At 36.9% G+C, this 20,530-nt stretch overlaps 3 protein-coding genes and 1 long non-coding RNA gene across 12 annotated transcripts in view; 3 read left to right on the top strand and 1 right to left on the bottom strand.

Annotated features, from left to right (window-relative positions):
• The window catches only part of LOC103409080 (putative cyclin-B3-1), a 26,114-nt gene extending 7,050 nt beyond the window's left edge, over window positions 1-19,064 (top strand). The window contains exons 1-10 of one of the 9 annotated variants that reach the window (XR_011580695.1): window positions 8,232-8,372; window positions 8,660-8,723; window positions 8,984-9,038; window positions 17,191-17,242; window positions 17,339-17,432; window positions 17,519-17,681; window positions 17,834-17,932; window positions 18,102-18,280; window positions 18,372-18,550; window positions 18,679-19,064. Coding sequence is in view for 4 of the 9 variants with exons in the window: in XM_070821238.1 (XP_070677339.1) it covers window positions 8,984-9,038; window positions 17,191-17,242; window positions 17,339-17,432; window positions 17,519-17,681; window positions 17,834-17,932; window positions 18,102-18,280; window positions 18,372-18,427; window positions 18,723-18,778 (754 nt within the window). In the remaining 5 variants the exon portion in view is untranslated. Of the gene's footprint in view, window positions 1-8,231; window positions 8,373-8,659; window positions 8,724-8,983; window positions 9,039-16,336; window positions 16,477-16,663; window positions 16,823-17,032; window positions 17,088-17,190; window positions 17,243-17,338; window positions 17,433-17,518; window positions 17,682-17,833; window positions 17,933-18,101; window positions 18,281-18,371; window positions 18,551-18,678 lie in introns of those variants that run through there. The other 8 variants (XR_011580697.1, XR_011580696.1, XR_011580693.1 and 5 more) reach the window with 8 other exon arrangements.
• Window positions 347-2,388, top strand: LOC103427965 (receptor-like protein EIX1). The gene has a single exon (XM_029102858.2). It carries the CDS (start codon window positions 451-453, stop codon window positions 2,239-2,241), a length of 1,791 nt encoding a protein of 596 aa, XP_028958691.2. The 5' UTR covers window positions 347-450; the 3' UTR covers window positions 2,242-2,388.
• LOC139195765 (uncharacterized) lies at window positions 9,157-9,650 on the top strand. Its single transcript, XR_011580699.1, has 2 exons — window positions 9,157-9,228; window positions 9,438-9,650. It is a non-coding gene; the product is annotated as an uncharacterized lncRNA (long non-coding RNA).
• On the bottom strand, window positions 19,032-20,530 carry LOC114824960 (uncharacterized). The gene is made up of 2 exons (XM_029102862.2): window positions 19,982-20,530; window positions 19,032-19,766 (listed from the first exon to the last, which is right to left on the bottom strand). Exons 1-2 carry the CDS (start codon window positions 20,281-20,283, stop codon window positions 19,286-19,288), a joined length of 783 nt encoding a protein of 260 aa, XP_028958695.1. The 5' UTR covers window positions 20,284-20,530; the 3' UTR covers window positions 19,032-19,285.

Raw genomic sequence — 20,530 nt, 5'->3', positions numbered from 1 at the left:
AAAATTTGTAATTAACAACACAACAGTCATATCCAAGTAGAGAGTACCACCAAGTGTGGTGTAGGCGATGGACTTGCAAACTTGTTCAACCTGACACATCTATATCTGTTTTCCTTCGAACAAAATATAAAACATATCTAAATTCGTTTTCGTAATTTTATAGTACAGGAAAAGAAGAATAAATAAGATGATAGGTTGTGAATTTCTACAACACATAATGGACTCCAAAGACCCTTAATTCAAAGTCTCCACGGCATGATGATTTCTAGAACCCATCGCAAACTTGTAAACACAATCCATTCATTTCAGTTACCCTTTTTTCTTTTCTCCATCAGACGACTTTCGTTGCAACTCCCCGATCTACATCGATAATCTATTCCTATAAATTCTTGAATTTAGAAGCTAAACATCATCCCTCACCAAAGCATAGCAAAGAAAATTGTGTGTGATATGGATACCCACTATCACCCCAGTATTGCTCACTATTTCCTTCTTTTTCTTTTGACCTCTTCCTACATGCAGAGTACTACTAAACTCTGTTTCTGTTTGGCCGGTGGTGCACTTTCAAGCAGTGTGAAAACAAATCCATGCATCGACGAAGAAAGACAAGCGCTTCTCATCTTTAAACGACATCTTGTTGATGCTTCTGGTAGGCTTTCCTCTTGGGTGGGTCACGATTGCTGTCAATGGAAAGGTGTTTCGTGCAACAACCGCACCGGTCATGTGGTGAAGATGGACCTCCGGAATCCGTATGAAGAGTGGGACATGTATGAAAAGTTTAGCTTGGGAGGTAAGAGAAATGCTTCTCTGTTGAGCTTGAAACATTTAAATTACCTGGACCTAAGCTATAATGATTTTCATAGCAATCAAATTCCTAAGTTCTTTGGGGACCTTAAAACTCTACAATATCCCAATCTCTCCTCTACGTCATTTGGGAGAGAGATTCCCCCTTCTCTTGGTAACCTGTCAAGCCTGAGTTTTCTTGACCTCAATTCGAACTATGACCTAACTTCCAGAAATTTGAATTGGCTTTCTCGCCTCTCTTCTCTAAAATACCTTAATCTTGGAAATGTGAATCTTAGCACCATAGGAGTCAATTGGGTGTATGCTGTTAATATGCTTCCTTCATTAGCAGAGTTACACTTATCTTCATGCCAAATTGAAAGCATTTCACTCTCACTGCAGAGCATTAACTCGGCATCACTTTTTAATCTTACCAGCCTCATAGCACTTGATCTATCCTTTAATGATTTCGGTGATCCTTTCCCAAGTGAATTTGCAAACTTCAAATCTCTGGAATACCTTGATTTATCTTATACAAGCTTAAAAAGTCAAATTCCTAAAGTCATTGGAAATTTGTGCAAACTAAAGGTCTTAAGCCTTTCTCACAACGAATTTAATGGGGGGATAGAAGAGTTTTGGAGGAGTTTCTATAATTGTCCAAATATTGCATTAGAGTCACTAGATTTGGCTTACTGTGAGCTGGGAAGCCAATTGCCAGTCTCCTTAGGAATGTTTAAAAGTTTGCAGAATCTCAATCTTCATCACAACAATTTGCGGGGCTCAATTCCAGATTCCATTGGAAATTTGTCATCCTTGGAAACTTTGGACCTCTCTTCTAATATCATAAACGGCTCAATTCCAGATTCCATTGGAAACTTATCATCCTTGAAAACTTTGGACCTTTCTTCTAATTTTCTGAACGGCTCAATTCCAGATTCCATTGGAAACTTGTCGTCCTTGAAAACTTTGGACCTCTATTCTAATTTTATGAACGGCTTCATTCCACAAAGTTTGGGACAACTCTCTCAGCTAGTTTCCCACCATCTGTCTTCTAATTTTTGGGAGGGCATTCTAACGAAAGCCCATTTCATAAATCTTACCCAGTTACAAGATTTTAGTGTAGGAGACAAAAACCAGCCCATCTCCCTCATTTTCCACATGGCTTATGATTGGATTCCTCCATTCAAGCTACACACAATTAATATCATAAACTGTCGCTACAAAAAAAAATGGTCATTTGCTACCAACATTTTCCGAGGACCTATAAATACCCTCGTAAAAATTGCTATTTCCGACCAAAAATTATGCTCCGTCAGAAATATGTCGACAAGAGGTTTACTATTTTCAACACCCAAAATGCCCTTGGAAAAGGGTTCCTTCGCCGTTGGAAATAGCTATTTTTTTGAGGGAAAATTTGGAGCCACATTTATTTACGAAGAAACTTATTTTCGTCGGTAAAGTATTATTTTTTCCAAGGGCATGTTTTAGTTGTCGGAAGTAATTGTTTATTTCCGAGGGCAACAAGTGGTCGTCGGTAGTAATTTCCCTATTTTCGATGATGATTATTTGTTCTCGGAAGTGATTGTGTATTTGCGAGAGGAAGTAGAGGCCTTAAAAAATAACCATCTATTTTGCGAGGGCAACCAATGGCTCTCGAAAATAGATATTTATTTATGAGGGCATATAGTTGTCGTTGAAAAAGATCATTGACTAGAAAAAAAATATTAGATTGTGTGGTATCCACTAGTGTAAATATTTTAAATTGAAGATCAAATTAGTTCATTGTATTCTTATAGGGAAAGGAGCATAGTTGTAAAAAAAAAATCAAAATCGAAGCTAAAATAACCGTAAAATCGTGATTTTCCGTTTATAACCGTCAATTTTTTTTCCCTTTACCTAATCTATGAATGTTTGTTTTTTGCGATTTTTTATGTATGCTATCTCGGAGTATATACAAATAAGTTTGACAGTTGGATCGTTGAAACTAGTTTTGTAGAATGAGTGTCTCATCAAAACGATAGATTCAACATACACTTAGAGTTTATTTTATACTTCCATTAAGTATAACATAAGATTTTGTGGTATCCACTAGTGTAAATATTTTTAATTGAATATCGAATTAGTTCATTGTATCCTTATAAGGTCGAAGAGTGTAGTTGTAAAAAAAATATCAAAATCGGAGCTAAAATAACCGTTAAATCATGATTTTTAATTAATCACCGTTGAAAATTTCGTTCCGTTACCTAATCTCTAAATGTTTATTGTTTGCGATTTTTGACATATGCTACATCAGAGTATATACAAACAAGTTTGAGGGTTGGATCGCTGAAACTAGTTTCATATAATGCGTATCCTGCCAAAATGATAGATTCAACAAACACTATGAGTTTATTTTATACTTCTATTAAGTATAACATAAGATTTTTTGGTATCCACTAGTGTAAATATTTTAAATGGAAGATCAAATTCATTCATTGTATTCTTATAGGGTCGAGGAGTGTAGCTACAAAAAGTTATCATAATAGGAGCTAAAATAACCGTTAAATCGTGATTTTTCTTTTAAATCTCTGAATATTTATTTCTTGCGATTTTTGACGTATGTGATATCGGAGTATACACAAACAATTTTGACGATTGGATCGTTGAAATTAGTTTTGTAGAACACATATCGCCTAAAACAATCAATTCAAATATAATCATACATTGGACCCAAAAAAAAAAGAATCATATATACAATACAATTAAAAAAAATTGGTGGAGGCGGGAGACTAAGGGCCTGTTTGGTATCCTATTTGAAAATTTTTATCATTTCTCAAAACATTTTTTAAGAACATTTCTTGAAAACAATTTTCTTGAAGACTCAAAAACTTGATTAGTTTCCAATTTAAAATTTTTAAATCTTACGACTTAAACTATAACAAAAAGATGTAAAAAGAGGGGGTAGCAAGAGATGTAGAAAGAGGAGAGAGGAGGAAAGAAAGTAAGAGATGATTTAAGGAAAAAGAAAGAAGATAGAGAATTAGACGAGATAAAGAGGAAGATAGGTGAAAAAAAGAACCTAAAGAATGAAGAGAGCGAATTGGAGAAGAGACGAAAAAGATAAAAAAAAAAGGAGAGAGAAAGAAGAAAAGAGAGATAGATTTGAAGTGAAAGGGGATGAGGAAGAAAAAAGAAAGAAGTGAATTTAAATTTAAAAACTCTAAAAACTCAATTTTTATGTTTTTAGAGAATAGACTATATTTTTGAGTTAGTCTTGAGTTCAGTTTTTGAAAATAGTCCTACCAAACAAGTTTTTAAAGCCTAAAACTTGAAAATTATTTTTGAGTTTAAAAGGTTAGATTCAAGTACACTACCAAACAGGCCTTAAAATTTTGGTGGGCTGCAGAAATTTTGGCATGGACCTCTAAAAACTCAACTCTCAATTTCCAAAGAGAGCACTCAGTGCCCTTTAGCACTCTCTCGTCCTTTTCACTTATCTCAAGTAGCTTCTCTGCCTTTCCTTTTCATAAACAAAACCCTAGCCTCCAGCCTTCATTTCGTTCATCAAAATCAACACCATCTTCTCCGTTGCTCTCTATCTCTGCCTTCATCCAAAAATTTCCACACGCTTCCACCTCTGCAAACCCGAGCCCAGTTCCGCCTTTTCGAAATCAAAAGCAAAACCATCTCTGATTGCAAACCCGGCGAGTTCCTGGCGAACTCGTCCTCCCTTCTACTCTGCAACAACAAACCCCTCAAAATTCGTTGATCTGAACTTAACTTTAGAAGGGAAAACCATGGGCTCCTTTGCTACACACCACAACTGCGCTGAGTTTCGGTCGACTGCGCACCCAAGTCCGCGGCTTCTTCTGTAACAGTGAGTACCTGTTTTTTCTTGTAATTTTTCGTTAAGCGTAGGATGACCACCAAGTGTTTGATGAAATTTCTCAAAGGGTTATGACATTTTGGAACGCGTTTGGAAACTGGGTTATTTGCTACTTTACTTGTAAATCCAAGTTCTTCCTTGAAAATTGTATTTATCAGGAAATTCGATGAGACCACTTGCTTATTTTAGGAAATGGGGTTGTTTCTTATGCTATAAGATTTGATGTGAGTGTGATGTTAATCAGCCATTGAAATACCACAAATTTTGGTTGTAATGTTGTTTGTTGTTGGCTCTGCAGGGGATATCTGTTTTAATTTGAAATGGGTTAGAAAGACAAGGGTGGTTGTCATCAAGCGAGGGTGGGTGTTAATAGTTTTCTAATCTGTTATTTATTAATTAATAGTTTTCTAATCTCATTTGTAGGTAATGATAACAAAAGGCAAAGACAAGGGTGAGTGTCATTAAGCGAGTCATTCCTTCTCAAAAGCACGCCATCGTGGAAGGCAACAATCTGGTATTAGTCCAGCCCTATTATTTGTAATTTGGTATATTGTTCTCGTTTAACTAATTTTGTCTTGCAATTCTTTAATCAACTTTATATATAGTTTCATTCAATATTATAACATCTTTCTTCATGAGAGAACTTCTTACAAATCCATTCTGTTGTGGTCACTCCAATCCGGTTGAGATTGTAGATGATCTCTATGATTATCTCAACAAAAATGTTCGATCATGTTTTTGGGTTTATGCTTTTTTCTCACGACTACCATTGAGCAATTGGAATTGGCCAGTGTAATGTGGTTGATAGTCTGTAGACAGTATGCTTATTTATTAAAAGTATCTTTAATGCTTGGAAGCTCTTCTAATGGTCATATTAGTATTCAAGTTCCCTGTCTTGTGTAATGCATATTGGATGAGTTCTATTGTGTTGAAAAAAGTAATTACGTTTGAAGGATACCATTCAAACGCGAATGTAGTATATAATGTTCAAGGCTTTTTGCTATTTGATCCTTAATAGTCTCAAAACTAATTTCTTTCAATGCTCAAGGCTTTTGGTCATTCGGTTCCAATGAATTACATGGATTTGGTTGCTGCTAAACATTTACTCTGTCATTGCAGGTAAAGAAACATATCAAACATGGCCAAGGTCATGAAGGTGGGATTTTCATTGTTGAAGCGCTTCTACATTCGAACTCCTCAATGGTTGGTTAAAGCGGACATGGAAAACTAGCGTTACAAGACGTATCATAGGATTGTAACAAGTACTTTAAATTTTTTACATTGATTTTTGGTATATGTAGTTGAATATATGGTTTCATTAATATAAAACAATTCATTCCATAAAAATTGCCATTGAAAATATTATTGAACTTATAAAAAAAAAATTGTATTTGTATCCTTTTGTTTTTTACCGACAAATAGGATAATCGCCCATATATAATTCCAACGCCTCTTGACCCTCATAAATATGTTTTTATGCATATTTTTGACAATTCTTAATTGTTAGTAATGGTAATTGCGACGATTATATACTCTTGCAAATAACATTTTACTATTGGAAAAACATTTTTTGACACAATGTTTTGGTCATAAAAAATCATTGGAAAAAAGAGATGTCGTCGTTTAGAAAGTATATTCAACGGGCATATAAGTATTTGCGACCATATTGACATGTCGAAAATAAAATAATTTTGTCATTTTGAAAATTCATTTCCGACGGAAAGATAACTAGTAACGACGAGCCTCATGCCTTGGAAATGAAGCATTTTCGACGGCTGGTCGAGAAAAAAGTATTTCCGATGGAGCAATTTCCGACGCCCAGTGAGGGCTTTTTCCTGTCGGAAATAAGTATTTGTGACGGCAAATTACCTTTTCCGACAGCATTTGACCCTCGCTAATGACGTTTAATTTTGTAGTGTGGTCCTGATTTTGGGGTATGGCTTCAATCACAAACTGAACTGGGCGACGTCACTCTTAGTGGTAATGAAATCTCGGATTCCATACCAGAGGAATGGCTATTGAAGAATTATGCCCAGCTCATCCGACTAGACTTGTCTTACAACCAATTTCGTGGAAACCTTCCATCCTATTTGAAATTTCCAAAATTAGAGTATCTTGATTTGAGTCATAATCAATTGGAGGGCCCACTCCCACTTTGGTGGTCCACTAATGCCATTTACCATGATCTTGAAAGTAATCTATTTTTCGGGCCAATTCCCTCCAATATTGACCAAATGATGCCCAATTTGAAAACCTTGTTACTTTCTGAGAATCATTTGACTGGCACTATTCCTCCCTCTGTTTGCAACATGCAGCAATTGGAAGTCTTGTCTCTAAGGAGTAATCAGATTTATGGAGAATTGCCTCATGCATGGAGTGTGGGGAGCAAACTGGGGTTTCTAGATGTTAGTATGAACAATCTCTCTGGTAATATTCCCACTTCATTGGGGGTATTAAGTTCACTGCAAATATTAAAGCTTAACAACAACAATTTTGGCAGTGAAATTCCTGATTCGTTGCAAAATTGTTCTATTTTGATAAGTCTAGATCTTGGAGACAACAAGTTATATGGTAACATACCTCTATGGATAGGAGGACCAAATGTATCCGTGTTGTATCGGATACGATTACGGTTCAACTATTTTAGTGGACATATATTTCAGGTACTATTCCTAAGTGTTTGGATAATTTGGCTTCACTTGTCAATGCTTCATCTATAAACTTTACTAGTTTTATTGAGCAAGCCACATTGACGCTAAAAGGAAGCAAACTTGTGTACAACAAGACTTTAGATCTTGTAAAGAGCATTGATCTTTCATCAAATAATTTACAAGGTGAAATCCCTGAAGAAATAAGTAGCCTCATTCTATTGGGTACCTTGAAATTGTCCAGGAATCAATTGACTGGAAAGATCCCCTCCAAGATCGGAAACTTGCATTTGCTCGAAACTCTTGATCTCTCACACAACCACCTTTCAGGATAGATTCCTCAAAGCTTGTCATCTTTAACATTTTTAAACCACTTGAACTTGTCTTACAACAACTTGTCTGGGAGAATTCCTTAGGGAAACCGGCTTCAAACACTCAATTTTTCGTCCATTTATATGGGAAATCCATCGCTATGTGGTGTTCCTCTCTCAACTAAGTGCCCTGGAGATGACACTTTCAATTTCGGTACTACCTCCTATACCCTCTCTTTCTCTTCCTCACAGACAAACAACGACGACAACTCAAATTTTAAAATCGAAAAAATACCCAATTCCAATTGGACTAAATCGGTTTGGAGCAATCTGCCTTTGTATTGGAGCAATCTCCCCGTATTTCTCTCTCTTTGTCCCCTATGCTCTCTTCGTCCCCCCTTCCGTTTCTCTCTCTTTCCAAAAGAGATGCCGCCAAGTATGTGTCAAAGGTTTTTGTTTTCTATGGAGGTGGGAGGAGGTTCTGGTGCAGCTAGGATCATAACAATTAAGGAAACATTAGAGGTTATTTTAGAAATAATGGTCGATGAGAAAATAACGCTTTTAGTTATTAATTTTTTATGATGGGTAAAATATTAATATGTTGTAGAAATAAGAGAATTGGATGAGTCTTTCAAAAAGCGAAAATATATAAAAACCGCTGATTTAACAAGATGTGTCAGACCTCTGCAACGGTGGACTGTTCTCAGTCCTTTCCGTCAGAATCCGAGAAGAGCAAGAGATATCTCCAAAATGACGTCGTTTAAGGTACGCTTGCTTCTATGAATCTATCCAACAATCTGTCGTCTCCATGTACCTCTTGAAAAATCGAATTTCTTCAAACAATCAAATTCAACTAGGGCTGCGTTTTTAAATTTGAATTACTGTCGTCTAATTATGGGTTTCTTTTGTGGAAGTTGCTTTCTCGTGAATTTTGTCTTGATTGATTGAAATTCTCTCGGTTTTTCTAGAAATTATTGGCTCTTCTGCTGGTTTAAACTTCTTATGGTGGTGATTTATTGACTTTTGACGTTCTTTTTCAATATTTTAAACAGTTGGTGGCTCAAGCTTTAAGGTTTACACAGAAAGTGACACTGCCAAAGCTGATGGCGGGATCAGGTAATTTTAGTTTTAAATTTGTGCAATTTCATTTCAATTATCGAATGTTATGGTTTTAATCAACGTCTTAGTTGTTTTAGAACTGAAATCAACTAAGCCTTCATTCCAGAATTTAAATCTTGGGATTTGTATTACAATGATGTAGCTAAGTAGAGGCCTAAAAGTAATAGATATTAGCCGTATCTGCCCACTTCCTGCAAGTTCTTGGCAATTACCTAGATTGTAAGGGGAATTATATCTGTGTGCTGCTTTTATTTCAGGAGTAATGCAGCAGTTAACAAAGTATCGACTCTGGAGAATACAGCTGCTTTAAAGGTAACCGACGACATTCATATTCCACTGCTTGTTTTAAGGGGGATTGGGATGGAGTGTTATTTCTTGTGATAAGCAGTTTTTGTTTTAATTATATATTTACTGCTTTCTATCTGTAAATTGTTTTGTTATCAAGGCTGGTTTGAAAAGTATGAAGAAGCGAAAAGGCATACTTTGTAGTTCGGCGTGTAAGGTTGAACCAGACTGTACTTGTTATGCAAAGTTGTGTTACACATCTTGAACCAGTTCCTTTTTCAAATTTTTGTTGTCCTTATCTTAGCAAATAAAAATGTGGGAAGAAGAGCATTGGCCGATGTCAGCAATGTCAAAAGCAACTCTTCTTGGATTGTAGGGGGTGATGCCTCTAAAATAATGTTGGTACCTTTTCATTTGCTCATACAGTTCCTGAAAGCTTTGGTTTTGCGGATGAGCTTAGAAGACAGACTGCTGGTGCTGCAAGTGCTCTTCTTGTGCTTAGTCACTGGGAAGCACTTCTAGAGGATCCTTTCTTTTGTACCGAAAACAGAAGAAGAACTTGAGGAGTTTGGTGACGGTTCTAGTGTGCTTCCCAATACTGCGAGGAAACTAATTAACGCGGTAAGAAGGAAGAAGGGGCTTCCTGTAGAGGAAAAAGTAGTACAGCACGCGACCAAGCAGAGGACCGTGGCTCGTAAAGTGTAGAGGTTGTTGATATACTTTAGCTTTAGGGTTAGGGCCAATTTAGGTAAGTGATTTACTTCCTTCTGTGGAAGTGCAGAGGTTGTTGATATAGTTGTAATTAACTTACTATAGCTTAATATCTTCTGGCAAATTGGCAATGCTGCTATAGATTGAGACCAAGTTGGTTGCGAAAGTGGCTCGTAATGGCAGTTTTCGCATGTAGCTGTGGCTGGATAACAATTTTGATGGCTCGACAGAAATTGTAATTTTGAATGTAAAGATTGAGCTTGCTGTTGGATGATGTTAATTTGAAAGAAAGGACTCGGTATTTTCTTTTAATTTGATGTTGAATTGGCGTTAAAGAGGTTTTTTGTGCTTTATTTTTTAACAAGGTTACATGAATGTGTTCATGACCTTCTGTGTGTGAGCTAAGGATGGAAGGGACAAGAATGAAGTGAGAAATGATGATAAGTTGTGGTTTTATGTTAGTGTAGTACTTGGTTCATCGTAGGCTTTTGAGGCATGTGTGGCACGTTGATCTTAAAAACAACATGGAGGTATGCCTAATTTCAATTCTTCGACTACATCAAAGACAAGATGGCACTAGCATTTGCATTGAAAGTGGCTCGTTTCCGAATAATGTTTTCTAATGTTTGATTGTACTATGTATATTTGTGGTTTCCTTTCTATTTGGTTTAAGGTACTTCTTGGAACTTTTGTATTGAATAAAAGAATTCTATCTTTCAATAAATGTTCCCACAAACATTTATGTATTAACTTGGAATTAATTTAAAATTCTAGTTTGTGCTTATAAATCATATAATAAAATCTATATATATATATATATATATACTGAGGAAAGCAGGGGGTATCGTTGACCAAAGAAAATGAGGAAAGGGGTAGTAACGTAAAATCGTGTTTATTTCAAAAAAAACAAAAATAAAGACCGCCGATTTAACAAGGTGACTCAGACCTCTACAACGGTCAACTGTTCTCATTCCCCTCCATCTCTGGAGATCAGAATCCGATAAGAGCAAGAGATATTTCCAAAATGACGTCGTTTAAGGTAAGCTTCCTTCTACGAATCTATCCAACAAAAGTATAGATGACAAAAAAAGTGTGAAAATCAGTTTTTCAGAAGCTATTTCCTAATTTTGGAATAAAATCAAGGAAGAAAAAATAAAAATAATAAATGCACACAGTATCTCCAATGAAGGTCCATATTTAGGTATTCTCATCACCACTTTTGAGTACTCATTTAAGGACTTAAAAGGAAATATTTGTGACCCTAAAGAAATATTGTCTTCAATGATAGAATCCTTATAATAGAATCTCTAAATTTGAAGTTTTTATGATTTTATGTGATAATTTGATTAGGTGCACATTTTTTGCTTATGTTAACATTTTTTTAATTAATTAAAAGTATTAAAATCTTCAATTAAGATTGTGAGTCCCGTTTTCCACTCAATGTGCACATTTTTTTGTTTATATTAACCATTTTTTAATTAATTAGAAGCATTAAAAACATTAAAAGCTTCAATTAAGATTGTGGGTTCCGTTTTTCACTCAAGGTCATCTCTATATAATCCCTATATGTGAGACATACAACTATGTATCTGATGAGTCCCTCTACTTTGGGGACTCACTTTCCGATAAATTGGAGATTCATTTTGTCCCTATATTTGTTTTATACCCATTTTATAAGGTGGTTGTCCTTATTTAGAGACTCCACTGGAGATGCCCTTATACATCCATTGATTATGTTTGATTTATTCAATTTAATGGTTAGAAATAAAAAGTAGTGTGTGACAAATTAAAATTTGTGTGTAAAAATCACTTTCCAAAAAAGCTTTGTAAGATAAGTATTTTCAACTAGGGTTGTTTTATTAACACCCCACATCTTTATGAATACACCCCACATCTAAAATGTGCCTTTAAAATTCCAGCTTTGTCCTCCATTTTTCTGAAGCCACCCCATCCCCATAAACAAATGACGGCAAAAAAGCTAGCTCGACGGCCATGGGCCACCCATATAAGAGGTATCCGTCATCGATATCAACACAGCCATAAACCTCCCACGTCGCGGAAGTTTACAGCCAAGACCGGCTCTCTAACAGACTGAGAATTGCCCAACACTCTTGATTCACACACCCCATCTCCCAATTCCCTATTACCTACCGGCAAGTGGTTGGTTATTGGATATATATATATATATATATATATATAGAGAGAGAGAGAGAGAGAGAGAGAGAGAGAGAGAGAGAGAGAGAGAGAGAGAGAGAGAGAGAGAGAGAGAGAGCATGGCGAGTGGTTGAGATTTTTTGCCCTGACACGATGGTGGTTGGCAACCAGCATAAGAGGGTGGATGGGGTTTATTTTGGACTTTAGAACTTAATTCAAGTCAGGGTAAAAATGGAAATTTAACTGAAAAAATAAAATTATGGGGTGTATTCATAAGATTGTGGGATGTTAATAGAATTACCCTTTCAAAGACTTTGGATTGTGGGATGTTAACTGAAAAAATATAATGTAATTATGATATATTTTCTGTTCTCCGACAGACTTTGGATTTTCCACCAAAGACTAATTGGAGGGCCAACACTTCCATGGCTAGCCATCTCCAGCATGCACTCGTCATCATCTGCTCCTACACGGCTTCATTAGAATTCGGAAAATTCCATAGAAAAATAAGTGTTTCCTATTAGTGAAAAACAAATAAGAAAGCGACTAGTGTGACAATGACAATTTTGGAGTGTTAATAACAATTCCATTATTTAGAAAATTTGTAAATAACGACACGACAGTCATATCCAAGTAGAGTACCAGCAAGTGAGGAGTAGGCGATGGACTTGCAAACTTGTTCATACCGACACATCTATATCCATTTTCGTTGGCACAAAATATAAAACATTTCTAAATCCGTTTTCATAATTTTACACCACAAGAAGAGAACAGTTCCCAGCTGATGAAGACCGTTAATTCGAAGTCTCCAGGTCCCAGCTGTGTCTACAATGGACTTGCTACCTTGTAAAATGGGTTGTGAAGACCCGCCCTTTTTTCTTTTCTCTTTCAGACGACTTTTGTTTCAACTCCCCGACCTACGTCTACAATTTGTAGGAAACAAAAACATCATTTCCAACAAAGCATAGCAAAGAAAATTGTGTGTAATAATGGACAACCACTATCACCTCAGTTAGGCGGAGATGACAAATTAAACGGAGTGAGGATGAGATGACAAATTGAATGGAGGCAGATGACTTATTTTAGATAGAAAACTTAATAGAGTTATGGCGAGATGACAGATTAATGATTTCGGGAAATTGGTATACAAATTGCTTAAAATTTTAGTTTATATGACAAAATGAAGGATGTGTACAAGTTCATTGGACATTTCAAAAAATTCCGTTTACAAGTATACTTGCACTGCGTTGTTGAACAAACATTCGAATTATGTCTCTCTAGCTCTCTAACAGACACTCGAGAAGACTCACAATTCAAAGTCTTAGCTGCATATGGATTTTCCACCAAAGACTAATTGGTGTGCCAAGACTTCCGCGGATCATGCATGCATTTTCATTTGGTACTACACAGCCCTTCCATAGAAAAATCTCTGTATTTCTCATTAGTGAAAAACAAATGAGAAACCGACTTCTGTGACAATGACGATTTTGGAGTGTCAATAACAATTCCATTGTTTAGAAAATTTGTAATTAACGACACGACAGTCATATCCAAGTAGAGAGTACCAGCAAGTGTGGTGTAGGCGATGGACTTCCAAACTTGTTGAACCTGACACATCTATATCCGTTTTCCTTCGAACAAAATATAAAACATATCTAAATTCGTTTTCGTAATGTTATGCCACAAGAAAAGAAGAGTAAATAGGATGATAAGTTGTAAAAGGGGTTGTGAAGACCCGCCATTCGTTTCAGTTACCCTTTTTTCTTTTCTCCATCAGACGGCTTTCATTTCAACTCCCTGACCTACATCGATAATCTTTTCCTATAAATTCTGAAATTTAGAAGCTAAACATCATCATCAGCAAAGATAGCAAAGAAAATTGTGTGTGGTAATGGATTCCCACCATCACCTCAGTATTGCTCACTATTTCCTTCTTGTTCTTTTGACCTCTTCCTACATGCAGAGTACTACTAAAACCTGTTTCTGTTTGGCCGGTGGTGCACTTTCAAGCAGTGTGAAAACAAATCCATGCATCGACAAAGAAAGACAAGCGCTTCTCATCTTTAAACAACATCTTGTTGATCCTTCTGGCAGGCTTTCCTCTTGGGTAGGTCACGATTGCTGTCAATGGAAAGGTGTTTCATGCAACAACCGGACCGGTCATGTGGTGAAGATGGACCTCCGGAATCCGTATGAAGAGCGGGACATGTATGAAAAGTTTCGCTTGGGAGGTAAGATAAATGCTTCTCTGTTGAGCTTGAAACATTTAAATTACCTGGACCTAAGCAATAATGATTTTTATAGCATTCAAGTTCCTAACTTCTTCGGGGAGCTTAAAAGTTTGCAATATCTCAATCTCTCCTCTGCGTCATTTGGAGGAGAGATTCCCCCTTCTCTTGGTAATCTGTCAAGCCTCAATTTTCTTGATCTTGGGTGGAATATTGGCTTAACTTCCAGAAAGTTGAATTGGCTGTCTCGCCTTTCTTCTCTTAAATACCTTGATCTCGGATCGGTGGATCTTAGCACCAAAGCAGTCAATTGGGTGTATGCTGTTAATATGCTTCCTTCATTAGCAGAGTTACTCTTATCTTTTTGCCGAATTGAAATCATTCCACTCATCTCACTGCGACACATTAATTTGACATCACTTTTGGTACTTGATGTGTCAGATAATATGTTTAGTTCTTCATTTCCCAGCTGGCTTTTTAATCTCACCAGCCTCATAACACTTGATATATCTGGGAATCATTTCAATGGTAATTTTCCAAAAGTCATTGGAAATTTGTGCAAGCTAAAGGTCTTAAGCCTTTCTCAAAACGAATTTAAAGGGGGTATTGAAGAGTTTTGGAGGAGTTTCTCGAATTGTCCAAATATAGCATTAGAGTCCCTAGATTTGTCTTATTGTGAGCTGGAAAGCCAACTGCCTGCCTCCTTAGGATTGTTTAAAAGTTTGCAGAAGCTTGATCTCGAAAGCAATCTATTTTTCGGGCCAATTCCCTCTAATATTGACCAAATGATGCCCAATTTGGATGCCTTGTTACTTTCTGAGAATCATTTGACTGGCACTATTCCTCCCTCCGTTTGCAACATGCAGCAATTGGGAGTCTTGTCTCTAAGGAGCAATCAATTTTATGGAGAATTGCCTCGTGCATGGAATGTGGGGAGCAAACTGTGGTTTCTAGATGTTGGTCTGAACAATCTCTCTGGTAATATTCCCACTTCATTGGGGGTATTAAGTTCACTGCAAGTATTAAAGCTCAACAACAACAATTTTGGGGGTGAAATTCCTAATTCGTTGCGAAATTGTTCTATTTTGAGAAGTCTAGATCTCGGAGACAACAAGTTATATGGTAACATACCTCTATGGATAGGAGGACCAAATGTATCCGTGTTGTACTGGATACAATTACGGTCCAACTCTTTTAGTGGACATCTATCCCAGCAACTGTGCAATCTTCGACATCTTCATATCCTTGACCTTAGTCACAACAACCTTTCAGGTACTATTCCCAAGTGTCTGGATAATTTGGCTTCGCTGGTGGACGATTTAAATGCAGACACTATTGGTGCTATTGAGCAAATCACACTGACACTAAAAGGAAGAGAACTTGTGTACAACAAGACTATAAATCTTGTAAAGAGCATTGATCTTTCATCAAATAATTTACAAGGTGAAATCCCTGAAGAAATAAGTAGCCTCATTCAATTCGGTACCTTGAACTTATCCAGGAATCAATTAACGTGAAAGATCCCATTCAACATCGGAAACTTGCACTTGCTTGAAACTCTTGATCTTTCACACAACCACCTTTCAGGACAAATTCCTCAAAGCTTGTCATCTTTAACTTTTTTAAACCACTTGAACTTGTCTTACAACAACTTGTCTGGAAGAATTCCTTCAGGAAACCAGCTTCAAACGCTTAATGATTCTTCCATTTATATGGAAAATCCATCGTTATGCGGCGTTCCTCTCTCAACTAAGTGCCCTGGCGATGACATTTTCCCATCTAAGGATACAAAAGACATGAATGAAGGTGGAAATGATGCGTTGTGGTTCTATGTCAGCATGGTACTTGGCTTTATTGTAGGCTTTTGGGGAGTTTGCGGCACATTAATCTTAAAGACATCATGGAGGTATGCCTATTTTCAATTCTTCGACAACATCAAAGACAATGTAGCACTAGCAATTGCATTAAAAGTGACTCGTTTCCGAAGAATGTTTTATCATGTTTGATACTATTATGTATATTTGTGGTTTCCTTTCTATTTGGTTTATGGTACTTGAAAATTATGTATCGAATAAAAGAATTCTCTCGATCACTAAATAATTATGTACTAATCTAGAATTAATAAAAATTCTAGTTTCTACTTATCAATCGCATAATAAAATATATATACCGAGGAAAGCAGGGGAATCGTTGACCAATTAAAACGATGAAAGGGTAGTAACGTAAAATCGTGTTCATTTCAAAACACGAAAATAAAAACCGCCGGTTTAACAAGTCACCTCTATAACGGTCGACTGTTCTCATTCTCCTCCATCTCCGAAGATCATAATCCCAGAAGAGCAAAAGACATCTCCAAAATGACATCGTTTAAGGTATGCGAATCTATCGACAAACTATCGTTTCCATGTAATTCTTGAAAAATCGAATTTATTCGAAAAAATCAATTCAATTAGGGCTGCGTTTTGAAATTTGAATTATTGTTCGTACAATTCTGGGTTTCTTTTGTGGAAGTTGCTTTCTCGCGGATTTTATCTTGATTGATTGAAATTCTCTCGGCAGAGCACTATGACACTCGAAGAGAGAAGCAAAATGTTGGCTGCTAAGGTGTGGAACCGCAATTCTTGGTTCTTCTGCTGGGTTTAAGTTCTTGTGGTGGTGATTTATTTACCTCTGACATTGTTTTTCGATATTTTAAACAGTTGGTGTTCAAGTTTTAAGGTAATTGTAGTTTTAAATTTTAATCTTGGGCTTTTTATTTGTATGTAAACTGTGCTAACAATTCAAATAGAATGGGAGCCCTGTACAATGATGTGGCTAAGTAGAGGCCAAAAAGTATTAGATCTCCGTATCTGCCCACTTCCTGCAAGTTCTTGGCAATTACCTAGATTGTAAGGGGGAATTATATCTGTGTGCTGCTTTTAATTTCAGGAGTTATGCAACAGTTAACAAAGTATCGGCTGTGGAGAATACGGCTGCTTTAAAGGTAACTAATGAGGTGGATTGGGATGGAGTTTTGTTTATTGTGATAAGGAGTTTTTGTTTTAATTATGTATTTACTGCTGTCTGTAAATTGTTTTGTTATCAAGGCTGGTTTGAAAAGTATGGAGAAGCAAAAGGGCATACTTTGTAGTTTGGCAGGTAAGGTTCAACCAGACTCTACTTTTTATACAAAGTTGAGGAGTTACACATCTTGAATCGGTTCCTTTTTTTTAATTTTTGTTGTCCTTATCTTAGCAAATGCAAATGTTGGAAGAAGAGCATTGGCCGATGTCAGCAATGTCAAAAGCAACTCTTCTTGGATTGTAGGGGGTGATGCCTCTACAAAAATGTTGGTGCCTTTTCATTTGCTCATATAGTTCCTTCATTTTGGATTTTGAGCTAAGAAGTTCTAAATTTGGGCCATCTTCAATGCAGGAGCGGTAAAAGTGAGAGGATTACAGGTCAGAGATCAATATCTCAACTCGTATGCATTTTTCGTGATTTTCTTTCTAATTGTCTACAACAAGAAAAATTACAGGTTAAAGATTTAATTATCATCTCATCTGAGACATACACCAGAGTACAGGTGCTTGGAATGGTATGTGCTTTTATTAGACTCGGATTAATTCAGTATATCTGTTTTGTTAGAATCTGGAAATGTCCTGGTGCATATCTTATGAGATGAATAATGCTGCATTCTATAGTTCCCTTTTCGCTTGTCCTAAAATAAACACCGTCTTTGCTTTTCAGGAGAAAGCCTTTCTGAAAAAGCCGAAGTTTCGTCTTAATGCACCTATTCCATATGTCTTCATGTTAAGATTTCTCAAGGCTGCTCAGTCAGAAACAAAGGTATTCAGTAGTTTCTAACAGACATAAACTTTGATTAATGATTAACACCGTTACTAAGAAAGAAAGAGATTGACATGCCATGCCAGAGTTTAGTGGATATTACTTCTCGATATGGATTAGATAACAGCAAAGTTGCTAACAGTCTGTTACTTTGCGGACTGTTTTTCAGCTTGAACACTTGGCATTCTACCTTATTGAGTTGTGCTTAGTTGAATATGAACCGTTAAGGTTCAAGCCCTCATGGCTGTGCGCAGCAGCCCTATATGTTGCAAGGTGCACCCTGCAGATTACTCCGGCTTGGACTCCGCTGCTCTGCAAACACACTCGTTATGAAGTATCCCAAATCAGGTACTGCTTTAAAGACAAGTAAATAACTTTGTTTCCTTCTCTAGTGCTTGCTTCAGAATAAATTTTAGTGATCGATGTTTGATTGTTGCAGAGATGGTCTTAAGATTTCACAAAGCTGCAAGAGTGGGAAGTTTGAAGGTCACATACGTATGTTGTGTTGTGTTGCACGCGTTTATGTTATGATCTCTCTCACAGAAGTGTAACAACATCATGTTGTTGCTAAGAAATTATGACCTACTATTGCTGTGTGAATCTAGTTTCTTGTTAATGGTACATATTGCGTTGATTAATCATTATCTCCCTTTATCCTTTGATAGATCCAAATTAGCTCTTAATTAGTGTTACACGGTCTGATTTAATGATTCGTACTTGTTTACACGGTCTGATCTTCACTGCAGGAAGACCTTGGACATATCAAAACTGATTTTCGACTCCATAACAGGTTTGTCTGCTCTGAAATGTGCACGAAATTGGCTTGTCCGAGATGCAGTTAGTTAGAAAGCCGTTTCTGTCAAGAAATGAAGCCTGATGGAGGATATCAAGCGGAACATTTTCCGAATGGTTGATAGGCTTGAAGTAAAGAAGCGAAACAAAGGTCACAAGTGTAGAGAAACATAACTCCGAGTAGAATATACGTGCGTTTGACTAGCAATGACAAGAAACTACTGATAACAGCAACCGGACCAGATAATGAAGCGATGGAGGAGGCAGAATCGATCATGTAAAGGAACATTATAAATGGAAAACAAAATTTACTAAAAGAAACAAGATTTCATATATATTATTCCGACCTGTATAAGCGCAAAAAATGTACCCTAGCTTCTTTGCCTCCACCACCACAAGAAGTATGTATTGAACTCTGCAGGATCTCCCTATGTATATACAACCGTGATCTTCAACAAAAACCATTATCTGCTATCTACCAACATATAATACAAAACGTAATGCACAAGTACATATACGTTACATATTCTATCGTATAGATTAATATCACAAGTAGCTCAATCAGCTAACCAAACCATCTTGTGGTAGCAAGTAACTATCCCGATTCAAAGTCCCCCTCACTGCTCGATAAAACTCCAACCACGAAGATGAGTACGCATCTGCAGGACCCCACAGAAATGTCAGGTTAGGACTAGCAGGGCATGCTGCCACTAAATCCAACACTGATGCTGCTGGTTTGAGCTTCTGTGGAAAGTTAAACGCCAAGTTATCGACTTTATGTTCATATATTTTGCCCTTTCGGTCCAATTTATACCGCGAGGTGCCCTGAAACTGACCCTTCGCTTCCCATGGAACTCGAGGAACACCCTTCATGTTCCACCTTATCAGTATCACATTCTCTGAAGGCTGCCAAATCCTATAAACCTCGAGGGAGATATCGCGGAACAGAATCTTTCCATGAAATCGCAATGCCCAGAAGATCAATTTGTAATTCTCAATGCCAGTGAATGTGTTCAAAGGATCCATAAATGTTATATCATCCCTGAAATTCATCAAATTCCACAAATGAATCCCATCAAATGCAACTCTACATTTCCAATAACATATTGAACAATTACAAAATCATCAAATTTCAAACAACAATTCAATCAATGTTGTCAATTCTAAAACTATCAAAAAATTTCAATGAATGTATAAACATTCTGATAAACCAAACACTAGCAAAGAAAAATCAAGAAACCCATATGAGAAAATTACCTATAAATGTCATAATTAAGGTCCTTGGCGAAAATTAAAGGGACATCTTCACGAAGCGTCCGTACAGCCAGGCCAAGATTGACATAAAAATCGTCCCTTTGCTGCTTATCCTGCGCAACGCTGGAGGCGTCAAGCTGCGCACCCTCCAACAAAGTGGGCGTCTGTACGCTAGCCAGAGGAGAGAGGTGAGAGAAAGAGAAACTGGGTTTTGTCTGGGAGAGCATTTGGTGAATGGGTTTTTCTTTTGGTTTGGTTTGGAGGAGTATGGAGGAAGCAGAGAAATTTGGTAGCAGAAAAGCCATTGCCTTCTCTCTGTTATCTGGTCTCCGAGTTCACGTGCTCATGTGAAAAGCTTTCTAGAGAGAGAAAGGGGAGGATTTACAGTTCTAGAGAGAGAAGGAGAGGATGGTTTTTGAGAGCTCTGTGTTCTGTGTGTGCGTGTGGGTTGGAGGAGAGAGCACAATTTGATATTGGTGTTGATATATATATTGTGTGGTTTTGAAGATGGCCATGAATGTGTCTCGTGTTCCGATTGATTGGAAGGGCTTC

This window comes from Malus domestica, chromosome 05, assembly GCF_042453785.1.
Source record: "Malus domestica chromosome 05, GDT2T_hap1".
NCBI classification, from domain to species: domain Eukaryota; kingdom Viridiplantae; phylum Streptophyta; class Magnoliopsida; order Rosales; family Rosaceae; genus Malus; species Malus domestica.
This window is presented reverse-complemented; position numbering and strand designations above follow the sequence as displayed.